General features: G+C 51.6%; 11 protein-coding genes across 11 annotated transcripts; 6 read left to right on the top strand and 5 right to left on the bottom strand.

The window, feature by feature from the left end:
- Window positions 1-2,660: 2,660 nt before the first annotated feature.
- On the top strand, window positions 2,661-3,994 carry BDV17DRAFT_293455 (uncharacterized protein; the record flags this gene model as incomplete). Its single annotated transcript, XM_073762618.1, has 3 exons — window positions 2,661-3,456; window positions 3,596-3,862; window positions 3,912-3,994. 3 exons carry the CDS (start codon window positions 2,661-2,663, stop codon window positions 3,992-3,994), a joined length of 1,146 nt encoding a protein of 381 aa, XP_073613296.1.
- A 1,386-nt stretch (window positions 3,995-5,380) lies between these two features.
- Window positions 5,381-5,877, bottom strand: BDV17DRAFT_152560 (uncharacterized protein). The gene has a single exon (XM_073754510.1). The coding sequence runs from the start codon at window positions 5,686-5,688 to the stop codon at window positions 5,440-5,442; it is 249 nt and encodes an 82-aa protein (XP_073613295.1). The 5' UTR covers window positions 5,689-5,877; the 3' UTR covers window positions 5,381-5,439.
- Window positions 5,794-6,874, bottom strand: cnaB (calcineurin regulatory subunit B). Its single transcript, XM_073754509.1, has 5 exons — window positions 6,605-6,874; window positions 6,503-6,555; window positions 6,375-6,448; window positions 5,976-6,310; window positions 5,794-5,909 (listed from the first exon to the last, which is right to left on the bottom strand). The coding sequence occupies exons 1-5, from the start codon at window positions 6,708-6,710 to the stop codon at window positions 5,899-5,901; spliced, it is 579 nt and encodes a 192-aa protein (XP_073613294.1). The 5' UTR covers window positions 6,711-6,874; the 3' UTR covers window positions 5,794-5,898.
- A 45-nt stretch (window positions 6,875-6,919) lies between these two features.
- On the top strand, window positions 6,920-9,530 carry BDV17DRAFT_152508 (enhancer of polycomb-like protein 1). Its single transcript, XM_073754508.1, has 4 exons — window positions 6,920-7,329; window positions 7,458-7,943; window positions 8,001-8,297; window positions 8,352-9,530. The coding sequence occupies exons 1-4, from the start codon at window positions 7,171-7,173 to the stop codon at window positions 9,108-9,110; spliced, it is 1,701 nt and encodes a 566-aa protein (XP_073613293.1). The 5' UTR covers window positions 6,920-7,170; the 3' UTR covers window positions 9,111-9,530.
- A 1-nt stretch (window position 9,531) lies between these two features.
- BDV17DRAFT_299698 (ribosomal lysine N-methyltransferase) lies at window positions 9,532-11,278 on the bottom strand (the record flags this gene model as incomplete). Its single annotated transcript, XM_073763928.1, has 4 exons — window positions 9,532-10,075; window positions 10,133-10,360; window positions 10,415-11,021; window positions 11,085-11,278. 4 exons carry the CDS (start codon window positions 11,276-11,278, stop codon window positions 9,584-9,586), a joined length of 1,521 nt encoding a protein of 506 aa, XP_073613292.1. The 3' UTR covers window positions 9,532-9,583.
- A 277-nt stretch (window positions 11,279-11,555) lies between these two features.
- On the top strand, window positions 11,556-12,916 carry kae1 (O-sialoglycoprotein endopeptidase; the record flags this gene model as incomplete). The annotated part of the gene is made up of 2 exons (XM_073763927.1): window positions 11,556-12,069; window positions 12,177-12,916. Exons 1-2 carry the CDS (start codon window positions 11,718-11,720, stop codon window positions 12,914-12,916), a joined length of 1,092 nt encoding a protein of 363 aa, XP_073613291.1. The 5' UTR covers window positions 11,556-11,717.
- Window positions 12,917-12,919: 3 nt separating this feature from the next.
- BDV17DRAFT_152491 (putative Snf1 kinase complex beta-subunit Gal83) lies at window positions 12,920-15,036 on the bottom strand. The gene is made up of 2 exons (XM_073754507.1): window positions 14,199-15,036; window positions 12,920-14,126 (listed from the first exon to the last, which is right to left on the bottom strand). Exons 1-2 carry the CDS (start codon window positions 14,954-14,956, stop codon window positions 13,448-13,450), a joined length of 1,437 nt encoding a protein of 478 aa, XP_073613290.1. The 5' UTR covers window positions 14,957-15,036; the 3' UTR covers window positions 12,920-13,447.
- A 681-nt stretch (window positions 15,037-15,717) lies between these two features.
- On the top strand, window positions 15,718-16,146 carry BDV17DRAFT_269256 (uncharacterized protein). The gene has a single exon (XM_073758561.1). The coding sequence runs from the start codon at window positions 15,891-15,893 to the stop codon at window positions 16,131-16,133; it is 243 nt and encodes an 80-aa protein (XP_073613289.1). The 5' UTR covers window positions 15,718-15,890; the 3' UTR covers window positions 16,134-16,146.
- Window positions 16,147-17,299: 1,153 nt separating this feature from the next.
- BDV17DRAFT_293449 (alpha-mannosyltransferase) lies at window positions 17,300-18,568 on the top strand (the record flags this gene model as incomplete). Its single annotated transcript, XM_073762617.1, has 1 exon — window positions 17,300-18,568. The coding sequence occupies one exon, from the start codon at window positions 17,300-17,302 to the stop codon at window positions 18,566-18,568; it is 1,269 nt and encodes a 422-aa protein (XP_073613288.1).
- A 268-nt stretch (window positions 18,569-18,836) lies between these two features.
- Window positions 18,837-21,446, bottom strand: BDV17DRAFT_269252 (protein kinase COQ8). The gene is made up of 3 exons (XM_073758560.1): window positions 20,433-21,446; window positions 20,096-20,381; window positions 18,837-20,045 (listed from the first exon to the last, which is right to left on the bottom strand). Exons 1-3 carry the CDS (start codon window positions 21,342-21,344, stop codon window positions 18,958-18,960), a joined length of 2,286 nt encoding a protein of 761 aa, XP_073613287.1. The 5' UTR covers window positions 21,345-21,446; the 3' UTR covers window positions 18,837-18,957.
- A 180-nt stretch (window positions 21,447-21,626) lies between these two features.
- Window positions 21,627-22,637, top strand: BDV17DRAFT_293447 (urease accessory protein UreF; the record flags this gene model as incomplete). Its single annotated transcript, XM_073762616.1, has 2 exons — window positions 21,627-21,783; window positions 21,865-22,637. 2 exons carry the CDS (start codon window positions 21,627-21,629, stop codon window positions 22,635-22,637), a joined length of 930 nt encoding a protein of 309 aa, XP_073613286.1.
- Window positions 22,638-24,306: the final 1,669 nt, after the last annotated feature.

Below are 24,306 nucleotides of genomic sequence, written 5' to 3'. Positions count from 1 at the left end.
AACAATTTTGATGAGACAGCCGCGTCATGTTGATGATCTGAATTGAGACCAATCGCTTCACTATCTATTTCCAACACAGCATGAGGCGGTTCTTACCTGCCTCACTTCTGAGCAGGATCAACACGGACTCGGAATAGGATAGGCAATTTCCCTCGTTCTTGTCTGGTTTATAACCTCTGGTTAAATCTGCGGCTACTGATGAAGAACACTTTGCTCTACACAGTGGCGATAATTACAAATTTCTAAAGTCTATTCATGTCTGAGACTAGAACCACCACCATGGGCCGAAGTCCGTGTCCATGTTCTCCCTAGCGTGCGATGATCGACAGCTATCCGCGCCGCATTGTCCAGCCCCGGGCGAGTTGACGATCCAGAATTCCGAATTTCAGCGCCAACCGAACAGTAACACCCACCCCTGGCCGAAGTCCTGGAACTTGGAGGCGATCCCTGAAGTGGATGACCAATAGGTCCAATGCCGTGACCACCGCCTGCGATTTCGATTCCGGACGGGCTTATTTCCAGTGTTCAGAGCTCTCGGGCCTCGAGAAAAGTTAAGAAGAATCCCCTGGGCGAATCAGAGCCTATGAAGAACGAGTGACAGGCGTCTATTGGACTGGACTGCATGCGTTGATCATGCAACTTTGTGGTTTTCGAAGCCGGAACCTCCCACAGACCCATCGCAGCTCTCTTTTTATTCCAGGAACCCTTGTTTATTTTCGTACTTTGGGGGAAGCAAGTCATATTCTTGAACTGACCGTGGTAGTAATGGCCCAGGGTTTGATCCTCCAGGATCCGCGCAACAGCTGTCACTGTCAGGCTGTCAGCGGTTCTTCCCGTGCAGGCCCAAGGCGATCCGACGGCAGACGGATGCCCCTGTTGATGACTGGAGATTATTGTAAGAACTATAGTCGAAAATAAAGTCGCAAATATACTTTACGCCGTCCGGTTTTCAATGGTTGCTTTTTTGCAAGATGTTTCCAATTGAGTGCCCAATTGTTGCCGGACGATTTTCTCCGGACCCTCGAGTAACAGGTCAGATTCCGGCAACCTGGGTCAACCATCATCGAGGACGGTGTAAGCGGGCTTCTTGGGAGAAAATGGGGCTACGACTCGCGAGGGGAACCAGTTGATCAACGATTATTTCCGGAGATTTGGAATGGTTCCTAGCCAACAAAGGGACGTGTGACTAACTGGCTGTGAGTGATAATCTTAGTGTTGAAATGGCGTCCCAGCGGGCTGGTCACCAACTTTATCGGGTCCGCTGGTTGGAGATCGCTACTACTTAGTTGGGTGTAGTGCGTCTCTAGCACTGCTGCTCCCGATTCAGGTTACTGACGATATTGAGTGGGAACTGGATGGGCCCGAATAGCACCTGCTCCGGGGCTATGCAATGCAAGCCCAGCTACCCACTCGACTTGTCTTCTTGTGCTCGTGCTTGTTGTGTGCTCGTGCTCGGTGGTCATGGTCGCCTGGAAATGGCACGAACGGATTCAGATAGAGTGCGAGCGAAATTGTATGCAGGCAACACTGCAAGAATAGGATTACGAAGGGATAAAGAAGGGGTCATTGTCTCCATTGGGAAACAGTGATAGAGAAAAACAGAACAGAACTATCTATACAAATGTCATGCTTGATTTGCGTTTGTTTCTTTTTCCAGTCCGGTCTCTCTAGTCTCTAGTCTCAACCTTCGGCCCTTCCAGCTCCATCTCACTCTGCCAAAAGCTCCTTTTTTTTTTTTTTCTTTTTCTGTTAATTAATGTTTCTCTTCCTCCCCACAAGGCGTGAAGAATGAGGCCTGGGTCGATGTCACTATTAGTGAGCTATGATTTGTGATGGTAGCCAGGGTCGCCGTCTCATCACTCCCCAGAGCGTCACCTCGTTCTCTCCTCGTCCTGGAGACTTTCAATAATTGCCTGAGGATCGCCCACCCATCATTCTGCTCAATATAAGTAAGGCTCTTGTCCGTGCCGGAAACCCCGTTCTCGATCGTTCTTGTTGCCCGTTTAGTTTTACTCCTGTGTTGCCCCTCCCCGTTCCCCAATAATAAGCACGTTTGGGCTGCAAACCCCCGGAGCAGACTGACGAGATCGTGCATTGCATCTGACGTTAATCACACAGAGCCCGTTTGAAGAGACTTTGAGATTGACTTCTCCCTCTTTCACCTCCATTTCCTGTCCTGCTTCATCCGGACCAGAGTCACAAGCTCTGCGGCTCTTCTTTCCATTTATTGCTCGCTCTGGCTCCATCGCGCACTTCCATTGCATCTGGTCACTCATTTCGCGTCTATCGTGCTTCTGTAATTTGATCCGCCGAAGTACCAATTGTACGTCTCGCTACGATCCGACGAGAACAAAGCTGACTGGGGCAAAATGATATCTAGATCATCTCGGTGGTAGCACCAAATCCGCGTGCAGGGTTGAAAGCGTGAGACTAACGCGCGCTTGCGATCTACTGGGTGGCACTCACATACGCCTCTCGCCCGGGAACAAGCTAGACGACGAATCGTCTGAGGAGCCCTAAGACGGAGGACGTGGTTCGCAGCGTTGCCCGAGTTCACCAATACTCCCGCCAAACTGGAATCCTACGCAAGTCCTCCGCTCTCCCCCCCGACGCATTGGACCCTTGGCCTCGATCCAGTGTGTAGGGGTCCGTTCGGGGGCATGGATGGTGATTTCCAACGCATGAAGCAGCATGACCAGCAAGCCCAATACGCGACTCAACCGGGCATGTCCCGTCGCTCTGCCTCCAGATCGTCCGGCAGTACCGCAGATCGATTTAGACAGGCTGGGTTCCCACCAACACGTGGAGACCCATCGCAGGCCGCTGGAAGACCGCGAATGCCTGCGTACATGGACTATGGATACACAGACAGCACTTTTCAGGGCGGTGCGTTGCAGGAGGACGAATTGCAACCGTATCCGCCGACGTTGCGCGACCACCAGCAGCGCCAGCAACCCTTCCCTTCATACGAGCCCGAGCTAGTATACAACCTCGGGCAGCAGGGCCCAACGCAGACCCCGTACGAGGTCGTGCCACAATATTCGTCACGGCAGTCTGCATCCCTGGACTCACTCTCCGGTCAATTTCAAGTTCCACAGTATTTTGCTCCCAATGAACCGTCAGGCGCTGGGCTCCCAACACCCTACCTGCCACCGGGGCTTTCTCTGTCAACATATAATCAGCCGGGGCCCATTGGACGCTCGAGCGCAACGCAGCCCTTTCCCGCAACCATGGCGGATATGACCACCGTGGGGGCGGCGGGACAGCAGCAGCCGCTATCACAGTCGCAGCAGCCGCAGGCCTTGTCAGAACCTCTGTCCTCAGCCGAACCATATCGACAATTTCAACGAGCATTACGAGGGACGGTCGACCATACGCGCGCCGGCCGATTGGTAGAGGCTAGCCGATCATTGATAGATATCTCCGAGTGGCTGGTGGCTAGTGCACGGGAGCTTGGTATGTTTTCTCTTTTAGCGTCCAGATGACTTTTGCTCAATGCGAAGATCAATCCACCCTGCTGGGGCTGCCCTCATCCTCCTGCCCTGGAAGCAGGGGCTGCCAGGATAATTAGTTAATAGTGCGTCGTGCATAATAGGAATTCTTCGCGATGACCAGATGCTCCACTCCGATCGACTGAAGTTGTGGAATGATTTCAATATCTGCTGGCTTGCACTGTGTCAGAAGCAGAAAGACATGACACATGAATTGCTTCAGACAGGGCGCCAATCCTCCCGGACTAGTCTTCTTAGTACTGAGGCCATGGATACTCTGGGTAAGCAATTGATACAACTTTGTGACCAGATGGAGCAGCATGGCCTGGTGGATTACCAGATGGGGATTTGGGAGGAAGAGATTCTGTCTGGTAGGTCTGCCGAAGCCGGTCATTCTTTGGAATGAAATTAACCCGAAAGCTGGAATAGCCCTAGGCCAATGCTTGGATCTCATCGAAAACCAACCTGAGCTCACTCGGACTCGCCCCGCCACGCACACGTGAGGTTTTAGGCATCAGATGCACGGATCTCGAATCTCGATACCGTACAGATCGACCTGTCCAGTGCCCAGACGGCGCCACTTTCCGCGTCATTTCTTTTGCGGTGGCCCTAAGGCAGGGGCTAAATTAGCCCTTGGGCCATGGTCAGCTTTCAGGATGCACTATTGATTAATAGATGCAGGGATTTCTGTTTCTGAAATTTTGATGCCCAAATTCTTCGAATCGCCACTTTATACGGAGTATACGACCTTCTCCAACTTTAATTTACCTCTTCCTTCATCTGACGCCTGACGCTGGCTATGCCTGAAGCCCAACACGTCCGGAAATCGATGGCGAAGCCCTAAGTCGGCAGCTGCCAGCTGAAATCTCCCACCTCATGAACCCACCCAAGTGTATTATCCAATTGGCCTCATTTGCGTGCCACGACAAAGGATTCTTCGAGATCATCACTGAAGCCGAAGAACAGATCACATTTGACGTCATGAACTTGACATTGCGGAAGTGAATCAAATATTCCGTACTCCACGCCTTCTTCTGAGCGCTATCCGCGCTGCAGATGCACTAAACATCACCGTCTGTTTTTTTTGCCTCCGTCGTTCTAGGGAGATGAATGATTTCGATATGAGAAATGACGGCGTCTTGGGTGATCTCCTGCAATATAGACATTTTTTTCTTTCATTTATTTCCTATTTCATTCTTGATGATACCTTTTCCTTGACCTGTTTTGTTATCCTTGTTGTCAAACGGATTCAAATCCTTGGTCATTTCGCACTACTGAGGCTGTAGTGCGGTGCTTGGATGGGCAACGCCGCTACTGAGGGATGCCGTCTTGATCTTGGTTACATTACTTCATTATTGCATTGAGGCATCCTAATGCCATTTATTTTTAGTGTGAGCGGTACGGTTTGAGCGATATTGATACCAGCGCGTGGAGTTGGCTTGCTTCCTGTCTTGTCGGGGAGATCAGGTACTACTCATTCCCCAGTTCAGCCCATTTATCACTTTTAGTGTACTCTATACTCCAGATTCCCATGACCTTAATATTACCTGTATACATTACTCACGTGGTATGATGTTGTTGTGCATGCCTACTAAACCCACGTGTGCCCAAGTCGACGGGAACCCACTGGATGGGATGCTTACTGCATGCGTATCCATGATATACGAATATATCCCTCTAACCTATGGATACGAAACTGCATATCCTAACATACCTAGATGCTCCGTACATGTCCAAAGCGACAATGTCATCTCTCAAATCTCAGCCGAGCTAATCGTGGAGTATGTCCATATTGCCTGCTGGGTCTGCTGCACTACTAGTAGTACTTAATCACCGATATTCTAGTCGTACCTTAACTCTTCGAGGTAGAAGGGCCATGTCTCAATTGCGCTGGACTCTGATGCCAATAAAGACAAGCTTATTTTGCAAAGTAGAGTACCAGTACCTACTATCTACCTAGCCCTGGTCGATTCCTAACAATTCCCGTGCGAATCCAAATTCGAGTCATTTCATGTGCCATTTCATCCAAGTGAACCCTAGCTAGTACTGATGATGATAAAGCAGATAGGGGGGTAGGTATTGTAGGAAGCAGCAGAGTAACAGTACCTATGGTGCCGCCAGCTCCAGTTGAACTCGGAGTTCCAGCGAGGACAAACAGGTGCGCCGCACGTAGGGTTGGTTTCGTCGTCACAATCATTTCATAAGAGGGTTGGTCATCATATCCATCAATGGGTTAGTCCATCCATCCAACCGGCTAGATAGGCGCCTCTAGTCAGTCGGTTTAGCGAGTTTCCAGTTTCCTTTCGAGGCGGGTGCTATTCAAGCAGATCAAGCGTAGTGGAGTAAGCGGTAGCGATGTCCATCTCCATAGTTTCATGTCCATCCAAGTTGCAGTCACGCTAGAAGATTAGATTTGGCCTACAGCAAATCAGATTAGCACCGAGCCGTCAATAAGAAGACAGTTGCTGGGAAAGGGGAACATACTCAACGTCATACTCAAACTAACATCCGTATTCTCAACCATATCCGTAAACTCCTCGAAGCTGATCTTGCCATCGCGATCCTTATCCGCCTCCATGATCGTCTTGTCGACAATCTGTTGCAGCTGTACATCCTTCAAGTTATTGCCGACCATCATCTTCAGCACGATGAACAGCTCGCCGTTCGAGATGAATCCGTCGCGATCAATGTCGTACACTTTGAATGCGAACCGCAGCTTCTCTTCCTTGTTGCCCTTTGAGCTGAATGCCGACAGACCCGAAACGAATTCTTGGAAGTCGACGTCGCCGCCGCCGTCTTCGTCGAAGATTGCAATCATTCTGAATGAGGGCGGCTTGTTAGCTTGGGTTGGCTGGGTTGGGGCCGGAGGGGAGGAAGGCGCACCGTGTGGCAAGTGGGTTGGATGATACTTGTGGGAGGGAAAGAAATTCATCGCGATCGATTGTGCCGGAGTTATCCTATAGCCTAGGTCAGCTAGTCAGATGGGCTATTTTTTGACTAGGGAAGCGCACCTTGTCGAGCTTCATGAAACGCTTGCGGAGTCGGTCTACCTCATCCTTATCGACTGGAGATAGTCAGTGATTGAAGGTTAGGTAGTGAAAGACGAAGCATACAATTCGATGCGGATATAATGTTTTCAAAGATCTGCGATGTTCCTAGGGAGCTGCGTCGTCTGCGCGAATACATAGCGGCGTTGTTGGGCTCGCTAGACTGCTCCATGGTGAATGCGGGATGTGAAGCTAAGCGGAGCAAAAGAGCGATAGGAGAAAGAATATGTAGCGGATAAATAAAGAATGCAGAGCTGATCTACAGGCATGTGAATGTACAATTGTGAAAGTGGTGGACTATCAATGACAATGAAATGGAGATGCGGCTGGAGACCTGGAGATAGCATGCCAAGGGAGTTGCCCGGCGCAGCAATTTGATATGGCCAGCCCCGCACTATACCCGATGCGGACAAGTAGGCGAAAACCCCTGAGGCCGCGCTTGGACATCGCCAACGTCAACTCATCCGCCAGCTGGAGACTACGAGATTTACGCCGTCAATATCATCCACCACCAACCTCCGGTCATCAAGAAAATACGACTACGCGATTTCGTATGAGCATACCTTTCCACTGATACCCATTTCGGGGCCCTTACCCATGGTCGCTGTTCCTTAAACGCCCCAAACGATCACATGACTCGATACGGGGGATTGGCGAGGACGCGCCCGAAGAAGCTCACCTCTAAGGCGTCGATACCCATCGTCAGTGAGCATCAGATAGATGCCCTCGAGGAAGACATCCAAAATGGCCTACAAACGATCGAAACCGGTGTCGAAAAGGCCGAGGAATCGGTAGGTGTTATATCCGCCTCATCCCTGTTCATATCACGTGATACCATCACGACCTCACCCCAACATGAAAATTTTGCACGCATATGATGCCCTCAACCAGCGCATGCTAATGCACTTTTATCGTATAGGAATTCCATCTGCAAGTCGCGATCAATGCGACAGCGCAGGGAAAAGTCGTAAATGAGAACCATATTCCAACTCCGGACTGTGTCATCAGTAACCTCCAATATGACGAACTATACCCCCCAGTCTTCTCGCAGCCCGCGACATACATTCGATTTTCCTCAACGGTGGAGGATTGTTGCGGCTGCCCATATAATATGACTGACGAAGACGATGTATTCTTGAAAATCATGAATGAGAATCGGGCTCCCGCCGACCGCTGCACAGAAGACCAGTTTGAGGAAGTCATGAACTTCTTTGAGGAGACAGCGCGATTAAAACAACCATTTGCAGCGGTAGACAAAACGCCGCCCCTGGAATTCGCAGAGATGCAGAGCGCCATGGACGCAACCGTAGAGGAGGTCGTAAGGCGATTTGCCAAGGACGTATATGATCATTGGAAGAAATTGAGGACCAGGAACAAAGGCCAATCGTTGTTTGCCAACCTCAAGGTAAGAATCCTTGAAATTCACGGGTTGAGGCATATCTTGCTGACTTTCCATCTGCAGTTCGAAACTGGTCAAGAAAACGACGATGTAGACCCATATGTCTGCTTCCGTAGACGTGAAGTCCGCCAGATCCGCAAGACTCGTGGCAGAGATGCTCAAAGTGCGGATAAACTGAGGAGACTCCGAAAGGAGCTTGAAGATGCTCGTCAGTTGGTTGCTCTGGTCCGCCAACGAGAATTGGCGAGGAAGGAGATGCTGGCAACCGAACGAGTTCTGTTCTTGCAGCGGGCTGAAGTCAAAGATATGAAGAGAAAACTCAACATCAAGGACGATGACGAGGATCTCATCAACCAGAAGGTAAGCTCTTTTCACAGTCAATTGCCGTTCGTCCAGACGCTAACTCACGACCAGCCCAAGAAGAAGCCGATGGAAGCACCGCCTGCACAGCGCCCAGCGGCAACCCAACTCCGCATGTCACAAAAGCCTGGCACCCAAGCTGCAGAGGACCTGCAGTTGCTGGAGGATGTCCAAGCAGAGAAGGAAAACGAGATCTTGCGCGATATCAAAGCGAACATCGTCAAGCATACAAAATGGAACGAGGGCTATGTGGACTTCACACGAGCTCCTCTTTCACCGTCCCCGGAGAGAACATTTGAACCATCATTTCGTCCTGCAATCACGACGCAGCTGCCGACCCCACCATCTTCAGACTCCTCCGAAAATATGCTGGATTCAGCCTTAGACACCACGGGCACCACATCCTTCCGTGATAAGCTTGCCGCGCACGCATTGATAACGCATGAGGATACCAACAAGATGCCCTCATTCCGAAGACGTATCGGACGTGGCGGCCGTCTGTTCATCGACCGCCGTAATCTCGCTTCGCGTTGTAGAGTCGAGTTAGACCCTTGGAAAGCGGACCGCTTCAAGTATGATCAGGAAGACTCAGACGAAGATCTCGACTATGGGACGGATCCGTACGACATCCAAATCATGCAGAATCGGGCAATCATGCTTGCCAAGGCACGAGATCAAGCACACGCGCAGGCACAGGCAGCACAAGCGCGACGGCTGCAGGCTGAACAAGCCGTAATCAACAACCCTAATCCGGGGCAAACAATGGGATCTAATCCCGGGCCTGGCGCCATTGCTCCCACTACCGAAACCTGAGCTGGGCCTTGTTTTCTCCTCTCCTTCACCTCGAACCTCCCTCGCTTCTTTCTCGCCTCCTCCCTCCAACCAAACACTCACCGTCACCGTCACCTCTTCCTCCAAACCCCTGTGTACTTTTACTCCCTCAACCTTTTTCTTTATGGGGCTCCCATTGCTTTTGACCCACCTTCACCTTCCACCTTCGAAATTCAGGATAACGTCGCCCATGATTATTTTTGTTCCGCCCTTTTTATGATGACCTAAACTTATGCGGTGTTAGTGTACATGGCCATTTCCCCCTTTTATCTTTTGCAGGCGACGCAGTCGATAGATGGAATCTTGTACGGATAGCGGTGCTCTGAAGTCAGCACGAAGAAAAAGAAGAAAGAATAATTAAAAAAATTCGATAATCTGTATCAAAAAGCGGCAGTAAACTTTTGTCTTTCGTTTCGTGTATCGTGTATCGTTTCGGCGAGGCGTTGGGCTCAGGGTCATGTTCGCTGAGCTTTCGATCTCCTCGAATCGTCGCCGTCATCGTTCGCGGACCTTTTCGACGTAGAGGTATTCTCAGCGTTCGCTAAGTGGTTATTGATCATGGCCTTGACGATCTCAAAGATCTCCTTCTCGCCCAATCGGACCTGAATAGCCATCTTCCGACGACGAGCAGATCCATCAAGCGGCGCAGAGGCTTCGAGGTGACTGAGCTGGGCGAGGAATTCGCGGTCTTGCTCTACCGTGGTATTGTACCGTTGCTGGCTCAAGAGAATGGCATCGAAGAGGATCTTTGCCTCGTCTTGCCCGAAGGAGGGGTTTGGGGGTTTCTGCTTCTGCTGCTGAGTGGCCAGTTGCTCCGGTGTTAACGTGAATGTTTTGAGGAGTAGGGCCAGCTCTTCGGGGAGGATGTTTGTGAGCGCATCATCTAGCGACGGCCTGGGGATGGCATATCCGTCGTCCAGGAGTTCAAGTTCTTCGAGAAATTGGAGCTGGGCTGGGTTTAGTGGAGATCATAGAGTGGGTGAAGGATTCAATTGGGGCATTACCCATGGCTGATTTTCGATATTGGAATCGCTGAGACCTGCAGAGGAGCATAGTGCCTCGAGGGAGAGCTCAATGACATCGTACGGGGCGTAGTTCTCAGTAACATAGCCATACCGTCTGAGGAGATCGGCGCGGGGAATTTCTCCATAATCATTGAGAATCTCCTCTCCTGCTCGGATGGGCTTGATTGCCTTCATGATCAGAGATTCCTCTTCCTGGAAGAGGCGGGCCTATGGAGGAGATTAGTCGGATGGTGGTACTTGTATGATGTATTTGGCGCTCACATTATTCCTGTCCGCATCCGCGTTTAGCATATCAGCCAGCGGCACCATGCCCTTAGAGGATTGCTCTTCCTCCTCGTCGGTCAAGTACCCGTCTTCACCGTCCCTCTCATCCTCATTTTCTGGCTTCTCGACATCGAATGCATAAGCCATGATAAGTGAACCCATTATATGGGCGAGGTGCAGGAGAGCTAGAGCACCCGCATCGCCATCATACGAGCTGAGCCCACCAACAGGAGGGAACAAAGAAGGATGCGATTGAACAACAGGAACGATAGAATCAAGAATAGACTTCTCAGCCCCCCGTCTCCCAATCTTCTCAACAACAGCACTCCCCTGAAGCTCTGCAAGTTCCCCCGGCGACCAAAACATCAGGGTGTCAAAACTCTGCGGCAGAATCCTAAAGTAGGGCGCCCAGGTAGACGCATCGCCTTGAAGATACTCGTATATCATAACAAGCATAAGAGACAGCCATGGACCGAGCTCTTCTAGGTCCTGCTGGAGCAAACCCTTCAGCTTCGAATTGTGGGTCGAGAGGACGAGATCTCGCGGGATGGTGAAAAGTTCTTCGCCTTCGACGACGTCTGACTGAGTCACTGCGATGACGAGGCTATCGTATCAGAACCAGGGCCACTTTGGATACAGGTAAACTTTAACAAGGCCGCGGACAGACGGCTTAGACGAGGGAAAACTCGTACGGGTGGAGAAGAACTTACCGACTCCTCGCCCGGCGGCGTTGCCTCTCAAATCTGCAATGCGGATTTTAGAATTGACTGTGACGCCGGGTCTAGATAATAGCCAGGTAGCAAATTCATTTGATTGGCGCTCGAAGTCGTCCGGGTTGGGGGAATGGGTCGAGGAGAACATGGCTTATATTGCAGATTGTGGGCAAACAAGCACAAAGAAAACCAAGCCAGTTGCCCGAGGACGAGACTGAGAGAAAGAAGAGAGTGAGCAGTAGCGATATGGTAGTATAGGAGGGTATGAGCCTGAAAGTGAAGGGGAAAGCAGTAATGTGCGAGAGCAGAGAGGGGAAGAGTGGGAGTGGGCAGTTGAGTTGTCGTAGCTTAGTTAGTCGGTGGTCTAGTAGGGTCCTCTTGTATACCGTCGGATAAACGCAGCGGCGGAACTGCCGTGGGCGACCCAAAGCAGGCGAGCCAATCGATAACGCTGCTGATAAAAAACTATCTCCGGCGCTGCCCCTCCAATCCATACACCTAAGCTATCTACCATTTACCATATTTACCATATCTTAGCGCTTTGGAATTTGAAATTCATAAATCACAAACCGTCCCAGAAGAACAAAATGATCGCAATCGGCCTCGAAGGCTCCGCCAACAAACTAGGCATCGGGATAATGTTACATCCCAGCGACGGTACCACCCCGCAAGTCCTCGCCAACATCCGTCACACATATGTCTCTCCACCGGGTGAGGGCTTCCTCCCAAAGGACACAGCAAGGCATCACCGCGCCTGGGTCGTGAAGCTAGTCAAGAAAGCCCTCAAAGAAGCCCGCATCTCCGTCGACGATGTCGACTGCATTTGCTACACCAAGGGCCCCGGGATGGGAGCTCCCCTGCAGAGCGTCGCGGTCGCCGCTAGGACACTTAGCCTGCTTTGGGGGAAGGAGCTGATTGGTGTTAACCATTGTGTTGGACGTATGTACCCTTGTCATACTTTGCTTTATGCTTTCCACCTGATGCGATTTATACTGCGGATAGTTAGTGAGAGTCAAGGACAGCTACTAATGCGATGGGTAATATAGACATTGAAATGGGCCGCCTGATCACCGGCGCATCAAACCCCGTAGTTCTCTACGTCTCCGGCGGAAACACACAAGTCATTGCATACAGCTCACAGCGATATCGGATCTTCGGCGAGACGCTCGACATCGCAGTGGGGAACTGTCTAGATCGGTTCGCGCGGACGCTACATATCTCCAATGACCCCGCGCCTGGATATAACATCGAGCAGCTTGCGAAGAAGGGAAAACAGCTAGTCGACCTGCCATATACAGTTAAAGGGATGGACTGTTCTATGTCTGGGATATTAGCGGCGATTGATGGCCTCGCTGCGACGTATGGACTGAACGGAGAGCAGCAGGATGAAGAAGAAGATGTTACAGAAGATACACCCGTCACGGACGGGATATCAGAGAACAAGAAACCCACAAGGGCTGATCTCTGCTTCTCACTCCAGGAAACCGTTTTCTCGATGCTTGTTGAGATCACGGAGCGCGCGATGGCGCATGTCGGGTCGAAGGAGGTTCTGATTGTTGGTGGGGTCGGGTGTAACGAACGGTTACAGGAGATGATGGGGATTATGGCGCGGGATCGAGGGGGTAGCGTTCATGCGACGGATGAGCGGTTCTGCATTGATAATGGCATCATGATTGCGCAAGCTGGGATACTCGCATATAAGACGGGGTTCCGGACGCCGCTGAAGGAGTCTACGTGTACGCAGCGGTTCCGGACGGATGATGTTTTTGTGCAATGGAGAGATTGATTTATTAAGAGAGAACAATTAAACATAAACAATGTCTATCTTCAATTCCTAGTAGCTAGGTCTAGTGATTGACCTAGCGCATGTATACGATAAGGCCGTTTATCCTGAATGGAGTGATGTCCGTTGATATGAGAGACGGACAAGCAAGGAGCTCGCCGTCTGGCTTCTTTGGCGCTCAGAATATCAGGTATGTGGGATGGGTAGGAGTAAGTATTTGTTGCACCATGGCCAGTCAATTCAAGCAGCCCACGGTATGCCAAATGAGGCTACACCTTGCCGTATGGCGGACTCTGAGTCTGCCGGCTTGGGTGGTTCTTGGCCATTGCAGCGGCCTTGAGCAAGGCTCCATGGGACCCTTTGAATTGGCTTTGCTCTGGGCTGATATGAAGCCACGTCCATAGAGCAGCAGTTGCATTCAGCGCAGACCGTCTAGAATAAGCGGGAGACTAGTTGGTCAATCGTCGGAGGCTTGATAAGTAGGTTTTTGACCAAATTTTGAAACCACCCTATTCACCGATGTCACCCGTGGGCTTATACAGAATCGTCGTGACATACTGCAAGCAATTGGATCAGTATGATGACTCCAAAGATATTTCCAGTGATGAAGTTTCTTACTTTCCGTTTGTATCTTGTCGTCACGCTAGTGGCCAAGACACCATTCTTTATGCTGCTTGTCGCGAGATGGTTTAATACAGTATGGTTAGGATTGTTGAGAAGACTGCTGTCATCCTTCATAGGCGTTGTGCCGTTAAGAATAGACTTGCCGAGGAAAAGCGGAAGGCTTGGTGGTGTAGGCGCATCGCCAATGATGTTAACGGCTTGCTGATAACATGCGCTTTCCTCCTCCTTGTCCAAGTCGAGGAGAAATTGTGGGATAATGCCGCGAAAATCTCCAATTGGTATTTCCTCTGGTTCCTCTTCCTTCTCGGATTTGTCATCATCAACGGCAGTTTCCGTCTTGCCATCTGCGACTTCATCTGGAAGTACTTGCGGGGGGTGGACGCCGGGCGGCACGGCTTTATCGCTCTCTCTCCTTGACCGGCTTGCGTCGTCAGCGCCGAGTTCGATATAGTTGACCAGGTGGTTTGTAAAATCGACGGCGGTTGGAAGGTTGTCCGAGGCGCGCATTTCCCCATCAACGATGAACTTAAGGTGATGCGTTCCCGGACGGAGATTTAATTTCGCAGCCAAAACACCAGGTTTATTCTCACTATGCGGAAGCGATTTGATTAGTGACTGAAAATATATACCAAAATCACTGCATGGACTGAATAGCACGTACCTTTTGTGTAGTCGGAACTTCTTCTCCCAGTTGACGAAAGTACCCGTTACATAGACCTTGTTACCACCAGCTGTCCACTCGATAGTTGTTGGAACAGCTCTGCCCATGGCGCTGTTAGCATATGGGTGAAGCTCGTCAACAGTATCGTCGTCTTCGATCGTGGTATGATCCGGTTGAGCCGTGGTCGTCTTAGCACTCGGTGCCTGATCAGGAGCGACTGGGCTGGCATAATCAGGGTCGCTGATGGGGGATCCTGGCGTAGCTGTAGCATCGCCTATCGGCAGAGGCATCCGCGGTGGACGCTGGAGATGATGAGAGGCACTATAGTACATCTTGTGAGGCGGATCCGATGGAGGAATGGCTTCGTACGGGTCGCGTCGAGCAGCAGCAGCGCGGGAAACTGGGACCTGAACAGGATTAGACGGATCAGGTGTCGGTATCTCTTTCGACCGAGTGACTTCCGTCTTCTTGGGTTCGTGGTGATCCGGCCGATCTACAGGGCGCGTAGGCGACTCTGCGACATGGCGTGACTGCAGGCGTTGGTGGGCAGGAGCCTGGTTTTGGGGCGATTGGCCTGTCGCAGTTTCCTTTGCGGCAGACAGATCAGCTGCGGGCGCCTTGTTGGTGCCTGGAGGCCTGTTGTGAACCGGTCCGCGAGCCGCTCTCTTATCACTCGTCGAAGCCGTCAGGCTCGTGGTGCCCGAAGTTGCCGGGCTCGGGCCGTCTCCGACAGGGCCCTTGGAAGGATTATTGCCCATCTCGAGATGCGGGGTGACTGCGGGAGTAGGAGGGTTCGAGGGAAGGCTGCGGGCGGGGCGGATGCAAAATGCTGAGACGATACGAGTCCCAATAGATCAATCCATCCGCATCAGGCCGTCAATCTCAGAAGCCGAGGGGCAGAACACCAGTTGGGTCAATCTAGACTAACGGGCGTCGCTCGGTGAGTCGAGAAAGGGAGTGTGGGGAGACAAAAGGAAAGAAATAGTCTAATGGGTATAAACAGGGTACATAAGGGTAAGAAACCCGAGGAACCGGAGGGGAAGCGAGCGCAGGCAAAGGCAGCGATGGAGTCTGGAGATGATGTCGACGATTGAGTCTCGTCCCAAGCTGGAGGGCCCGCGGGCAACCCCAGGATTTAGGATTTACCAGATCCAGCCACCTAGGGCTTAGGGCACAGCAACTACGCGGATCGCATACAAGAGTACGCCTTCGCATCTGAGCTAGATATGGTCGAATACCTCAAGATCTATTGTCTCTGAGTCTGAGCAGCGCGAATCACCGGTATCTACTTTATTATGGTACACAGGCACATGCTAGAATAGACTCCGGCTCTCACCGTTACCCAGGCTAGCACCAAGTATCCCGCCCCATTGGCAGCTCACAGCAAGGCTTCATGCATTGTCCCCAATCCGGTTGCCCCTCACGCCAGTAATCAATCCCAGGCCGTGTCTGACCAGGAACAACTGAATGATCGAGAAAACGGTAGATGTTGTATCTACCCAGCTGGTTTGTATAGACCACGAATTTTGCCACGATATACCGCCAGCATGGCTACCCCCATTCTTTCCGGGCCGACTTGCCTTGGAACTGCAACTTTGCGAGTCTGGTGCATCAAATCGTCACTTCAGCATTCGAACCTTTGACTGGCACTTGTCCTGTCGCAACAACGCAGCATGAGTTGAACCTATCCCAATGGGCCTACTTTCCGTCTTATCAGCGCCCTTTTTTATTCTCATTGTATACCCCGTTTATTATGTAGCGTTTAGCGCATACTTCATCCTCAGTCTCGTGGCCTCCCCTTTCATATACCTGGGTTCTTGGGTAATTTGGTTCGCTCTCCTACCAGTAAGGCTTATAATCAGCCTCAAAGTAGGGCGCCCATCCACTAGACTGGCAGCAAAATCCCGATGTCTAACCGGTCCCAGGCACTGTTGATCTACCTCGGAGTGGCTTCTTTGGCGGGTGCCAGCATAGCGCTGCTCTTGTATTTCATAACGGCTCTGGCTATCGATCTACTGTTGAGTCAGGCTTCAAGATCCTCGACTATTGCTCGCCTGAAGCCGAAGCCTAAACGTCGTGCGATCAAGGCAGCAAAGTCTTCACGCCCGGTAGACTCTCGCGATGATTTATGGACGAACTGGGGTTGGGGACTAGATGCAGGCCCTTTGACGAAAAGCGGACTGGTGTCCGAAACGATTCTGGAAGAAGAAAGTCAGGACTCCGAGTGAGCTTGTGCTACCGCACGGGCGGCTTGATCAACCTTCCTGAAACATGACAGGACTACTCCGTACATGAGGTTGATATCCGTAAACACCGCGCTCTGTGCGCAGCTGCGGCTTCCAACTCATTTATCCTCGAACTAGAATACATAGATCAACTTCGCAAATCAAGCTTTGGTAATTTCATGAAGAGCGGCAATGCGATCTATATACTCGGATAATCTTATGGAGCACGAGGGGCCGAACCCTGGGGCTAGGCAGAGGATGACGTCGGATAAAAAAAATGAGGAACAACGCGACTCCTGGATTTTCAAAGGATTACCTTTAATATCGGCTGTCCGCTATTGTATATGTATTTTTTTTCTTAAGATCGCCCTGCCGATAGTCAGCCGCAGGCAGCTGCGCACCGTTCGTCTTTGCGCGTTGCGCAAACTTCGCGACGATCACTCACAACACAACCCTCACCGTCGGCCCCGATGGTCCCTCCAGCGCGCTCGATGTTCGCCGCTAAGAGAGCAAAATCCGAAAACTTCAAGTGCCGATGAACGAAGCATCTGTGGTGTCACAATTGACGTCGCTCGAGTGTGATCAAGCTGCAACTTGGAAACGCGACAACCTACTTCAATTGAGCTTGGGATATTCTGAGGACCAGCATTGTCGCAGAGAGCGACAATGGTCATACCGCGACCGTTGGCGCGTGCGCGCATACTGTTGCTTGCAGTTTGCCTAGCATCGTTCTGCTTCTGGTCTTTCTCGCGCCGTTCGAGCTCTTCCAACCTTCCAGGGACATTGATCGCAAGCACCGATGGTCAGGCACAGAAGCAAGCATTGCAGGGCAATATCCGTTTGTGGAGCCAGCTTCAACCGATAATGATATCGTCAATGCCGAAATGCGATCCGCCCTTGAGGTTAGGGAACGCGCCCTCAGTCAGGGTCGAAGAATCGGACCCAGACAATCGCCCCGAGATGCTGGACATGCTACCGGAGGAAGTCGAGGAGATGAAGAACGCCCACACCAAGTTCCTTGATGCTATCAGGATTGTTGCGCCTCGACTACCCTATGTCCCTAGCACGAGGGGAATCATCTCCACAGCCGGAGGATCTTACCTCCCGGTCCTAGTCATATCACTGCGAATGCTGCGACGAACGGGCTCAGAGCTCCCTGTCGAAGTGTTCCTCGCCAACGACGACGAATACGAGCCGTATATCTGCGATGTCGTTCTTCCATCACTTAATGCGCGATGCGTAGTGCTCTCGCACATCTTTGACGCTGCCCCCAGCGTCGTCACAATAGAAAAGTACCAATTCAAGCTCTTCGCTATGCTCTTCTCGTCCTTCGAAGAGATCCTCTTCTTAGACGCTGACTCATTCCCCCTCCTGAAACCCGAAGCGCTCTTCACAAACGAGCCCTTCAGATCAAAAGGCATGGTCACATGGCCTGACTTCTGGGCTTCCACCGTCTCCTCATACTACTATACAATCGCATCGAAGCAGCCTCCTGAACCGGGCTCTCCGCCCAAGCAGTCCAGCGAGTCCGGCGAGATCCTCATCTCCAAGAAATCCCATACAAAGACCCTCCTCCTCGCAACTTACTATAACCTCTGGGGTCCAAACTATTACTATCCGCTCCTCTCACAAGGCGCCGCAGGCGAAGGCGACAAGGAGACCTTCGTCGCAGCAGCGGAAATCGCCAACGAACCGTACTACCAAGTCAGCGAGGGCATCGTGGCAATGGGCCACAGCAAAGACAGAGGCAGGGGCTTCGCAGGCTCAGCAATGGTCCAGTTCGACCCGAGCGAAGACTACGCCTTGCGCAACTCCGCCAACCCCAAATATACTACTGCAAACGACGAAACACCTCGACCCTCCTTCATCCACGCCAACTTCCCCAAATTCGACCCGGCAACGGTCTTCGAGCCGCATGAGGTAAATCCCGCCTTTGACGACGACGGGAAGTACACGCGCGCCTGGACGATCCCGCCGAATGTGATTGAGGACTTTGGCTCCGATGTTGAGAAACATTACTGGGGGGAGATTCTGTGGACGGCTTGTGAGCTCGACGGACGGTTTCGGTCTTGGAGTGGGAAGGTTGGGGTTTGTGCGGGTGTGAAGAGGTACTGGAATGCGGTTTTTGTGGATGTGAAGTGGTAATTTGATATGCATCGGTATATTCAAGACGCCTTCGGAGTTGATGCATATATTGGCTCACGCGGGCGTGAGTCATCAGCTACTCACTTCCCAACCGGTATATTCGTTTGCCTTCCCTTGAGGGCGATGTTACAAGTTGCCCTACTACTAGCGCAGGGCAAGCTGATTCTAAACTACCCACAACCAATCTATACCCAAGGCTAGCAAGCATCAGCTAGCTGTGAAAATGAAAGAATGCTTAGCGAGTAGGATCATAATTCGCACATATCATTTCAATACTAGTACAGCTAATGTAACATAATATACAAAGCCGGCGATATCTACCATCTATACACAATTACACATATCGTACACCACTCGCCTTCCACCTCTATCAGGACCATCCTAACCGTCTACCTCTGCTCCAACCTCTCCATAGCATCCTTAAACAACTCCTTACAGCGCACGCGACTTCCCAACTTCGCACAGAGCAAAAACGCCCCGCTCAGCTTGCGATGCAAACTATACGTCTCCTCAGGCGGAGGCGCCAACCGCTCGCGAATCATAACGGGGATGAAATTCCTCACCCGATCCGTGATAGTCTGGTCGCGGAAATCATAAACGTCAGGGGAAGAGTCCATGAATGGTTCAGCGAGGGTGAGGATCGACGAAACGTGTGCGTCGATCATCGCGCGGGATTCGTGCCCTGTTAGGTAGCCTAATTCGATGGAGAGGGTGTGGCATGTTTCCTTGTCTGCGCGAGACGCGGCGAGGAGGGTGTGGATGTACTTGTCGATGAAGGAATCAGGGTAAGCTCTTGAGGCGCCGAAGTCGAGGAGTTCAAGGCGGTTGGTGGAGGCGTTGTAGAGGAAGTTGGTCCAGTTGGGATCTGTCTGCATGTACTTGAACTCGGTGATTTCACGGAGACAGAGGCGCAGAATTTGAGTGCCGATCCAGTCGCGCTGGACTTGGGTGAAGTTTTGGATCTTGGTGACGGCGACGCCGTTGAGGCGTTCCATCGTTAGGACGTTCTTGCCGGAGGCGGAGGGGATGATTTCAGGGATGTAGAAGACTGGGTCGTCTTTTAGGAGGGTGCGGAAGCGCTTGCCGCATTCGGCTTCACGTGTGTAGTCGCATTCCCAGGCGAGTTCTGTGCGGGCGTTGGCGATAGTTTTGTCGAGGTATAGGCCGCGGGGGAGGAGGCGCGACGCTGTGAGGAGGATGGAGAGGTTGTTGAGGTCGGAGTCGATGGAATCTGCGACGCCGGGGTACTGGATCTTCACAGCGACAGGCTGCCCTGTGCTTTTGAGGACCGCGCCGTGGACTTGGCCGATGGAGGCGGCGGCCATCGGAACCTCTTCGAAGGATGAAAAGAGGTCGCGCCAGTTCGGTCCCAGGTTGTCCGTTAAGACCTTATCCCGTTGGTATGCGGGCATGTAGTCTGCGCGGTCTTGGACCCTTTGTAGGACCTGTGAGATGGTATCGGGAAGCATTTTCGAGTCTATCGCAATTAAACCAGAGTTATGCAAGAGACACGACGTTTGAACATACCTTGGAAACTGATCATTTGACCCAATTTCAAGGCAGCGCCGCGCATTTTAGAAAGCTTGGCCACAAGCCGCTCCATATTGCCAGCGCTGAACATGAGTGGGCCCGCAGCATCATTTGCGCTCCCCGTTACTCTGCGGAAGCTTTCACCGACGGCTCCAAAGGCCATCGAGGTCGCTAAGCCGCCATACTGCCAGAGTCGTCCTAGACGCGAAGATGGTACTCGGGATTCGACCATGCGATATGTGTCTTGTTCCTTTTTGAGCTCTGCTACAACTTCGGACTCTATCTGCGAAAAGTGTCAGTGTGCGCCGCTCAGAATTTTGAAGGTGAAGATTACCTTCGCGTCAGAGGCGAGCATATCCTCCACTTTGCGCGCTTCAACAGCAGAGGAATCTTTTTTCTCAGGTTGTTCCACAGCCCCTTTTCTTGCTTTCAGGGAAGGAAACCTCATCTCCGCCGCTGCCTTGCGGGAAAGGGACCTCGCGACCTTGGGGCTGTGGAATATGTCCTTCATCATTTCCTCCGGAAGTTCCACCTGTTCCGCCACTGACTTGGATCGCGGAATCCTTGTGTCGGTAACAGGGGACTGGTAGACATCCGCATTGATTCCCCGGTCCATACCACCCTGTGCAGAACTCGTAGCTTGCGGTATTTGTATTTCAGGCGACCTGGTGCGCCCTGCAGCAGGCTCCGTGGAAGGCCGGTATGACTCCTCCTGCTGCGGACTGACCTCTACCCCACTGGCATCGTGTATAGGCATAGATCCCACGGGCGACTGATAAACTTCCGCATTTATATCTTTGTCTAGCCCAACCTGGGTATCGCTTGTTGCTCGCGGCACCTTCACCTGAGGCGTCCTTGCCGGCTCCTGAGAAGGTTTGTAAAACTGCTCCTGTTGCAGACTAACATCCAGCTGACTCGTGCCAGTACTTTTGCAGGGACCGGCGATTGATGAAGGTATCTTAATCCCATCATGGGTTTGCGTCTGCGTCGGCGGAGCGGGTTTGGATCGTCCGGCGGAGGTCGTGGGCGAGTGAGATGGAGGGTTGTCATTAAAGCGCCTAGCAAGTGCCGCAGCGGCCTTCGCCGTGAGAATCAAGCCATCCGTCTGGTTTTTGATGCCTCTTGTAAGAGAAGACGTCCGGGTGAAAATATCGAGCTGTCGTTGACGCACCACAAGGTGCTTCGTCGCAACGGACTTGGCGATGTTGAGGAATTGGATAGCGTCGAGCAGACGCTTGCCTGACATGGCGTCTCAGTGCACCAATACCAAGAAAAAACTCTCAATACAGATAATTCTTCCTCACCGCGCTCGCATGATTGAATTGTCTGACGCGTTGTATCTTGTCTCGTGGATAGTCTCGGCCGTTAGTTCGCCAAATTCCTTATTCTGTCGCTTTACACCGCTTTATCTCCGCCGGTTTGGGTCCGAGCTTCCGACTCCTTATCAGTGCTTATCGCAAGAAAAAGGTGGTAGTCCCCGGATGACCATTGCCCTCTCTAGAATGTTTCCTACCTCAAGAATACGCCAATGGCTGCCGAACATGGTGTCAACGAGCTGACGGAAGAGATCCTGGATCTCGAGGCTCGCTTACAGAATGCAAAGGCCAGATTAGCCCAGGTTTCTACCCCGCAGGCTTCCGAGCCGGAGCCGCAGTCATCCCGCTCAATTCCCCCTCTACCAAGCGGTATGCTTTTTCCAAGAACCACAGCTGGCGCATTGATTCACAGAAAGGTCGTATGCTGATTCTGTATTTTTCTCCATTTAGACAACATCTCTTCAGCAACAAGCCATGCCCTCCTCCTCCTATCAGACTCCGCCCTTCCCCTAGGCTCATTCGCCTACTCCAGCGGGTTAGAGTCCTACGTAGCCCACAATAAACCTCTCCCACGAACAACAACCCCAGTCGCCTCATTCCACCGCTTCCTCCGACTTTCTATCGCCTCAATGGGCAGTCTGTCGCTTCCCTATGTCCTAGCAGCATACCGCGACCCATCCGATCTCGAAACACTAGACAACGACCTCGACGCATCGACGCCATGCCCCGTCGCACAACGCGCAAGTATCGCACAGGGACGAGCATTGCTCGGTGTATGGGATCGGGCATTCAAACACACATATGCGCCTCATAGCTCTAGCGGCAAGCTTGTAGACCCCAGAGTGCGGAGGGGTATTAGGGCCGTCGAGGAGTTCTCAGAAGCGCTGAAATGCTCTATGGATGATGAGTTAGGGACAAAGGGCCACTTTGCTCCATTGTGGGGTGTTGTTTGTTTGGCTATGGGGATGGATGCACGGCAGACGGCGTATGTGTTTATGCTGAACCATGCAAAGGCTGTTCTTAGTGCCGCTGTTCGCGCGTCCGTGATGGGGCCGTATCAGGCGCAGAGTGTGCTTGCTAGCAAGGACCTGCAGGAAATGATTGCCGAGCGCATAGATCGGGATTGGAATACGGCGGTAGAAGATGCAGGGCAAGTAGTGCCGCCGCTAGATTTGTGGGTAGGACGCCATGAGCTTCTCTATAGCAGAATCTTTAATTCATGAGTGTTTAATATATTGATCGCGCTGCCACAGCCACTCGTGGGGGAAAGACATGGTTTCATGATTCTCGCCCGTTCGTCATTCCTATAACCTCATGCGAAGGCTCCTTGCTAGTCCTACAACCGACACAACCGCTGTGCGGTTTCCAGATACCCGAACACCGTAGGTATCCAAGAAAAGAAATGTAGAAGAGAAAAAAAGACGAAGTTGCAATGAAAACAGAAAGAACCGATGACCAGGAAGCCCATATGAAGCAACAAGAGTGAAACGCCAGCCCCGGAGTACCTATCCTGCTAAACCGTAGACAAAACACCGCACCGTGAGCCTTTTCCGTAGAAGGGAATCAAGATGGTAACCGCATATAGAAAAGTAATAAAATCGAGTATGAGGAAATGGAGGGGACGGAAGAAACGGAAGAAACTATAATACACGAAGGTAGATGTGCAAAAATGGCCAAGAGCACTGGACGGAAAGGTCACAGTGTAATATGCATGTAATCGTTATTGCCGAAGGAGCGGTTGCAGTTTGGACATTTTCGAGACCGGGAGGTAAGTCGTTCTTCCACGCATTCTTTGCAAAATACGTGACCGCATGTCTTGATAGCGGTGTTCTTGAAGTTCCGACGGCATACTGTGCAAAGAGCGAGAGACTGCAGTCAAGTTAGCAAATAGAACCTCACGGGTAGTTGAGTTAGCGCTCACCCTTAGCATCTCATACTCGGACGATGAGTTTCCAAGGCTCTTGTTCTTCCAGTTATCAAGGCTCTTCTTGGTATCAGCAAGTGACGCTTTAAGCCCCTCAACCTCGGTTTCAGCACGACGACAGGCACTAGACGTGGTTGCCAGTGTTGAGTCTTTCGAAACAGACAGCGCCTTGAGCTCGGTAATCTGACCTCGCAAGCCGTCAATTGTAATGTTATTCTCCGTGAGCTGTTGCTGCGACGCGTGGTATCTGTTGACCATACTGTTCAATGCCTCCTTCGTTTCGCTGACTTGTTTCTCCATGTTCGCAAGTAGCGAGCGGGTCGTTGCCTCTGATTCCTTCAGTTGGGATACTATATCAGAGCTCTTGGCATTTTGCATTCGCAGCGTCCGTACTTCCATCTCTCGAGCCTCCTTGCTCTTCATGGCACCAAAATATTTCTGGTCGGCCTTGGATTTTTCTGCGGCTAGGCGTGCCATTTTCTCCTCCAAAGCGCTGAACTCCGTGACCTTTTGAGATGCTAGTGACGAATATTTCTTGCACGCTGTTTGCATAGATGCTAGTTCGGTATTGAGCATCGAGTACTGACGCTCAAGATTGCTATACTTGGTGCGGAGCTCCTCAATCTCAAAATTGTTGACGTCTGCTGGCTCTGCCTTCTCTCGTCCGAGTTCTATCCGTAACCGCTCCACCTCTGATTCCAAGGCGGCGATTTGAGCTTTCCCAGCATCCGCAAGCTCTTGAATTTTAAGTGTCGCCGTTTTCTCCTGTTCCTGTGCAGATTTTCGCATCTGCTGATCAGCCAGAAGCTCATCACGTGTGTTGCGTATCCGCGCCAGATCGTTTTCCGTTTTCATTAATTGCGCTTCCTTCTCGGCTACGACCGCTTGCGTCTCTTCGTCGACCTGATTGCGATAAGCTGTGCGTTCCGACCGTAATTTCGCCGCCTCTTCTCGAAGCTGTACGTTTG

Source organism: Aspergillus undulatus, assembly GCF_047715775.1.
Source record: "Aspergillus undulatus strain CBS 261.88 unplaced genomic scaffold BDV17scaffold_42, whole genome shotgun sequence".
In the NCBI taxonomy this organism is placed as follows: Eukaryota; Fungi; Ascomycota; class Eurotiomycetes; order Eurotiales; family Aspergillaceae; genus Aspergillus; species Aspergillus undulatus.
The sequence above is the reverse complement of the archived record's forward strand: the minus strand, read 5'-3'. Positions and strand labels throughout refer to the sequence as shown.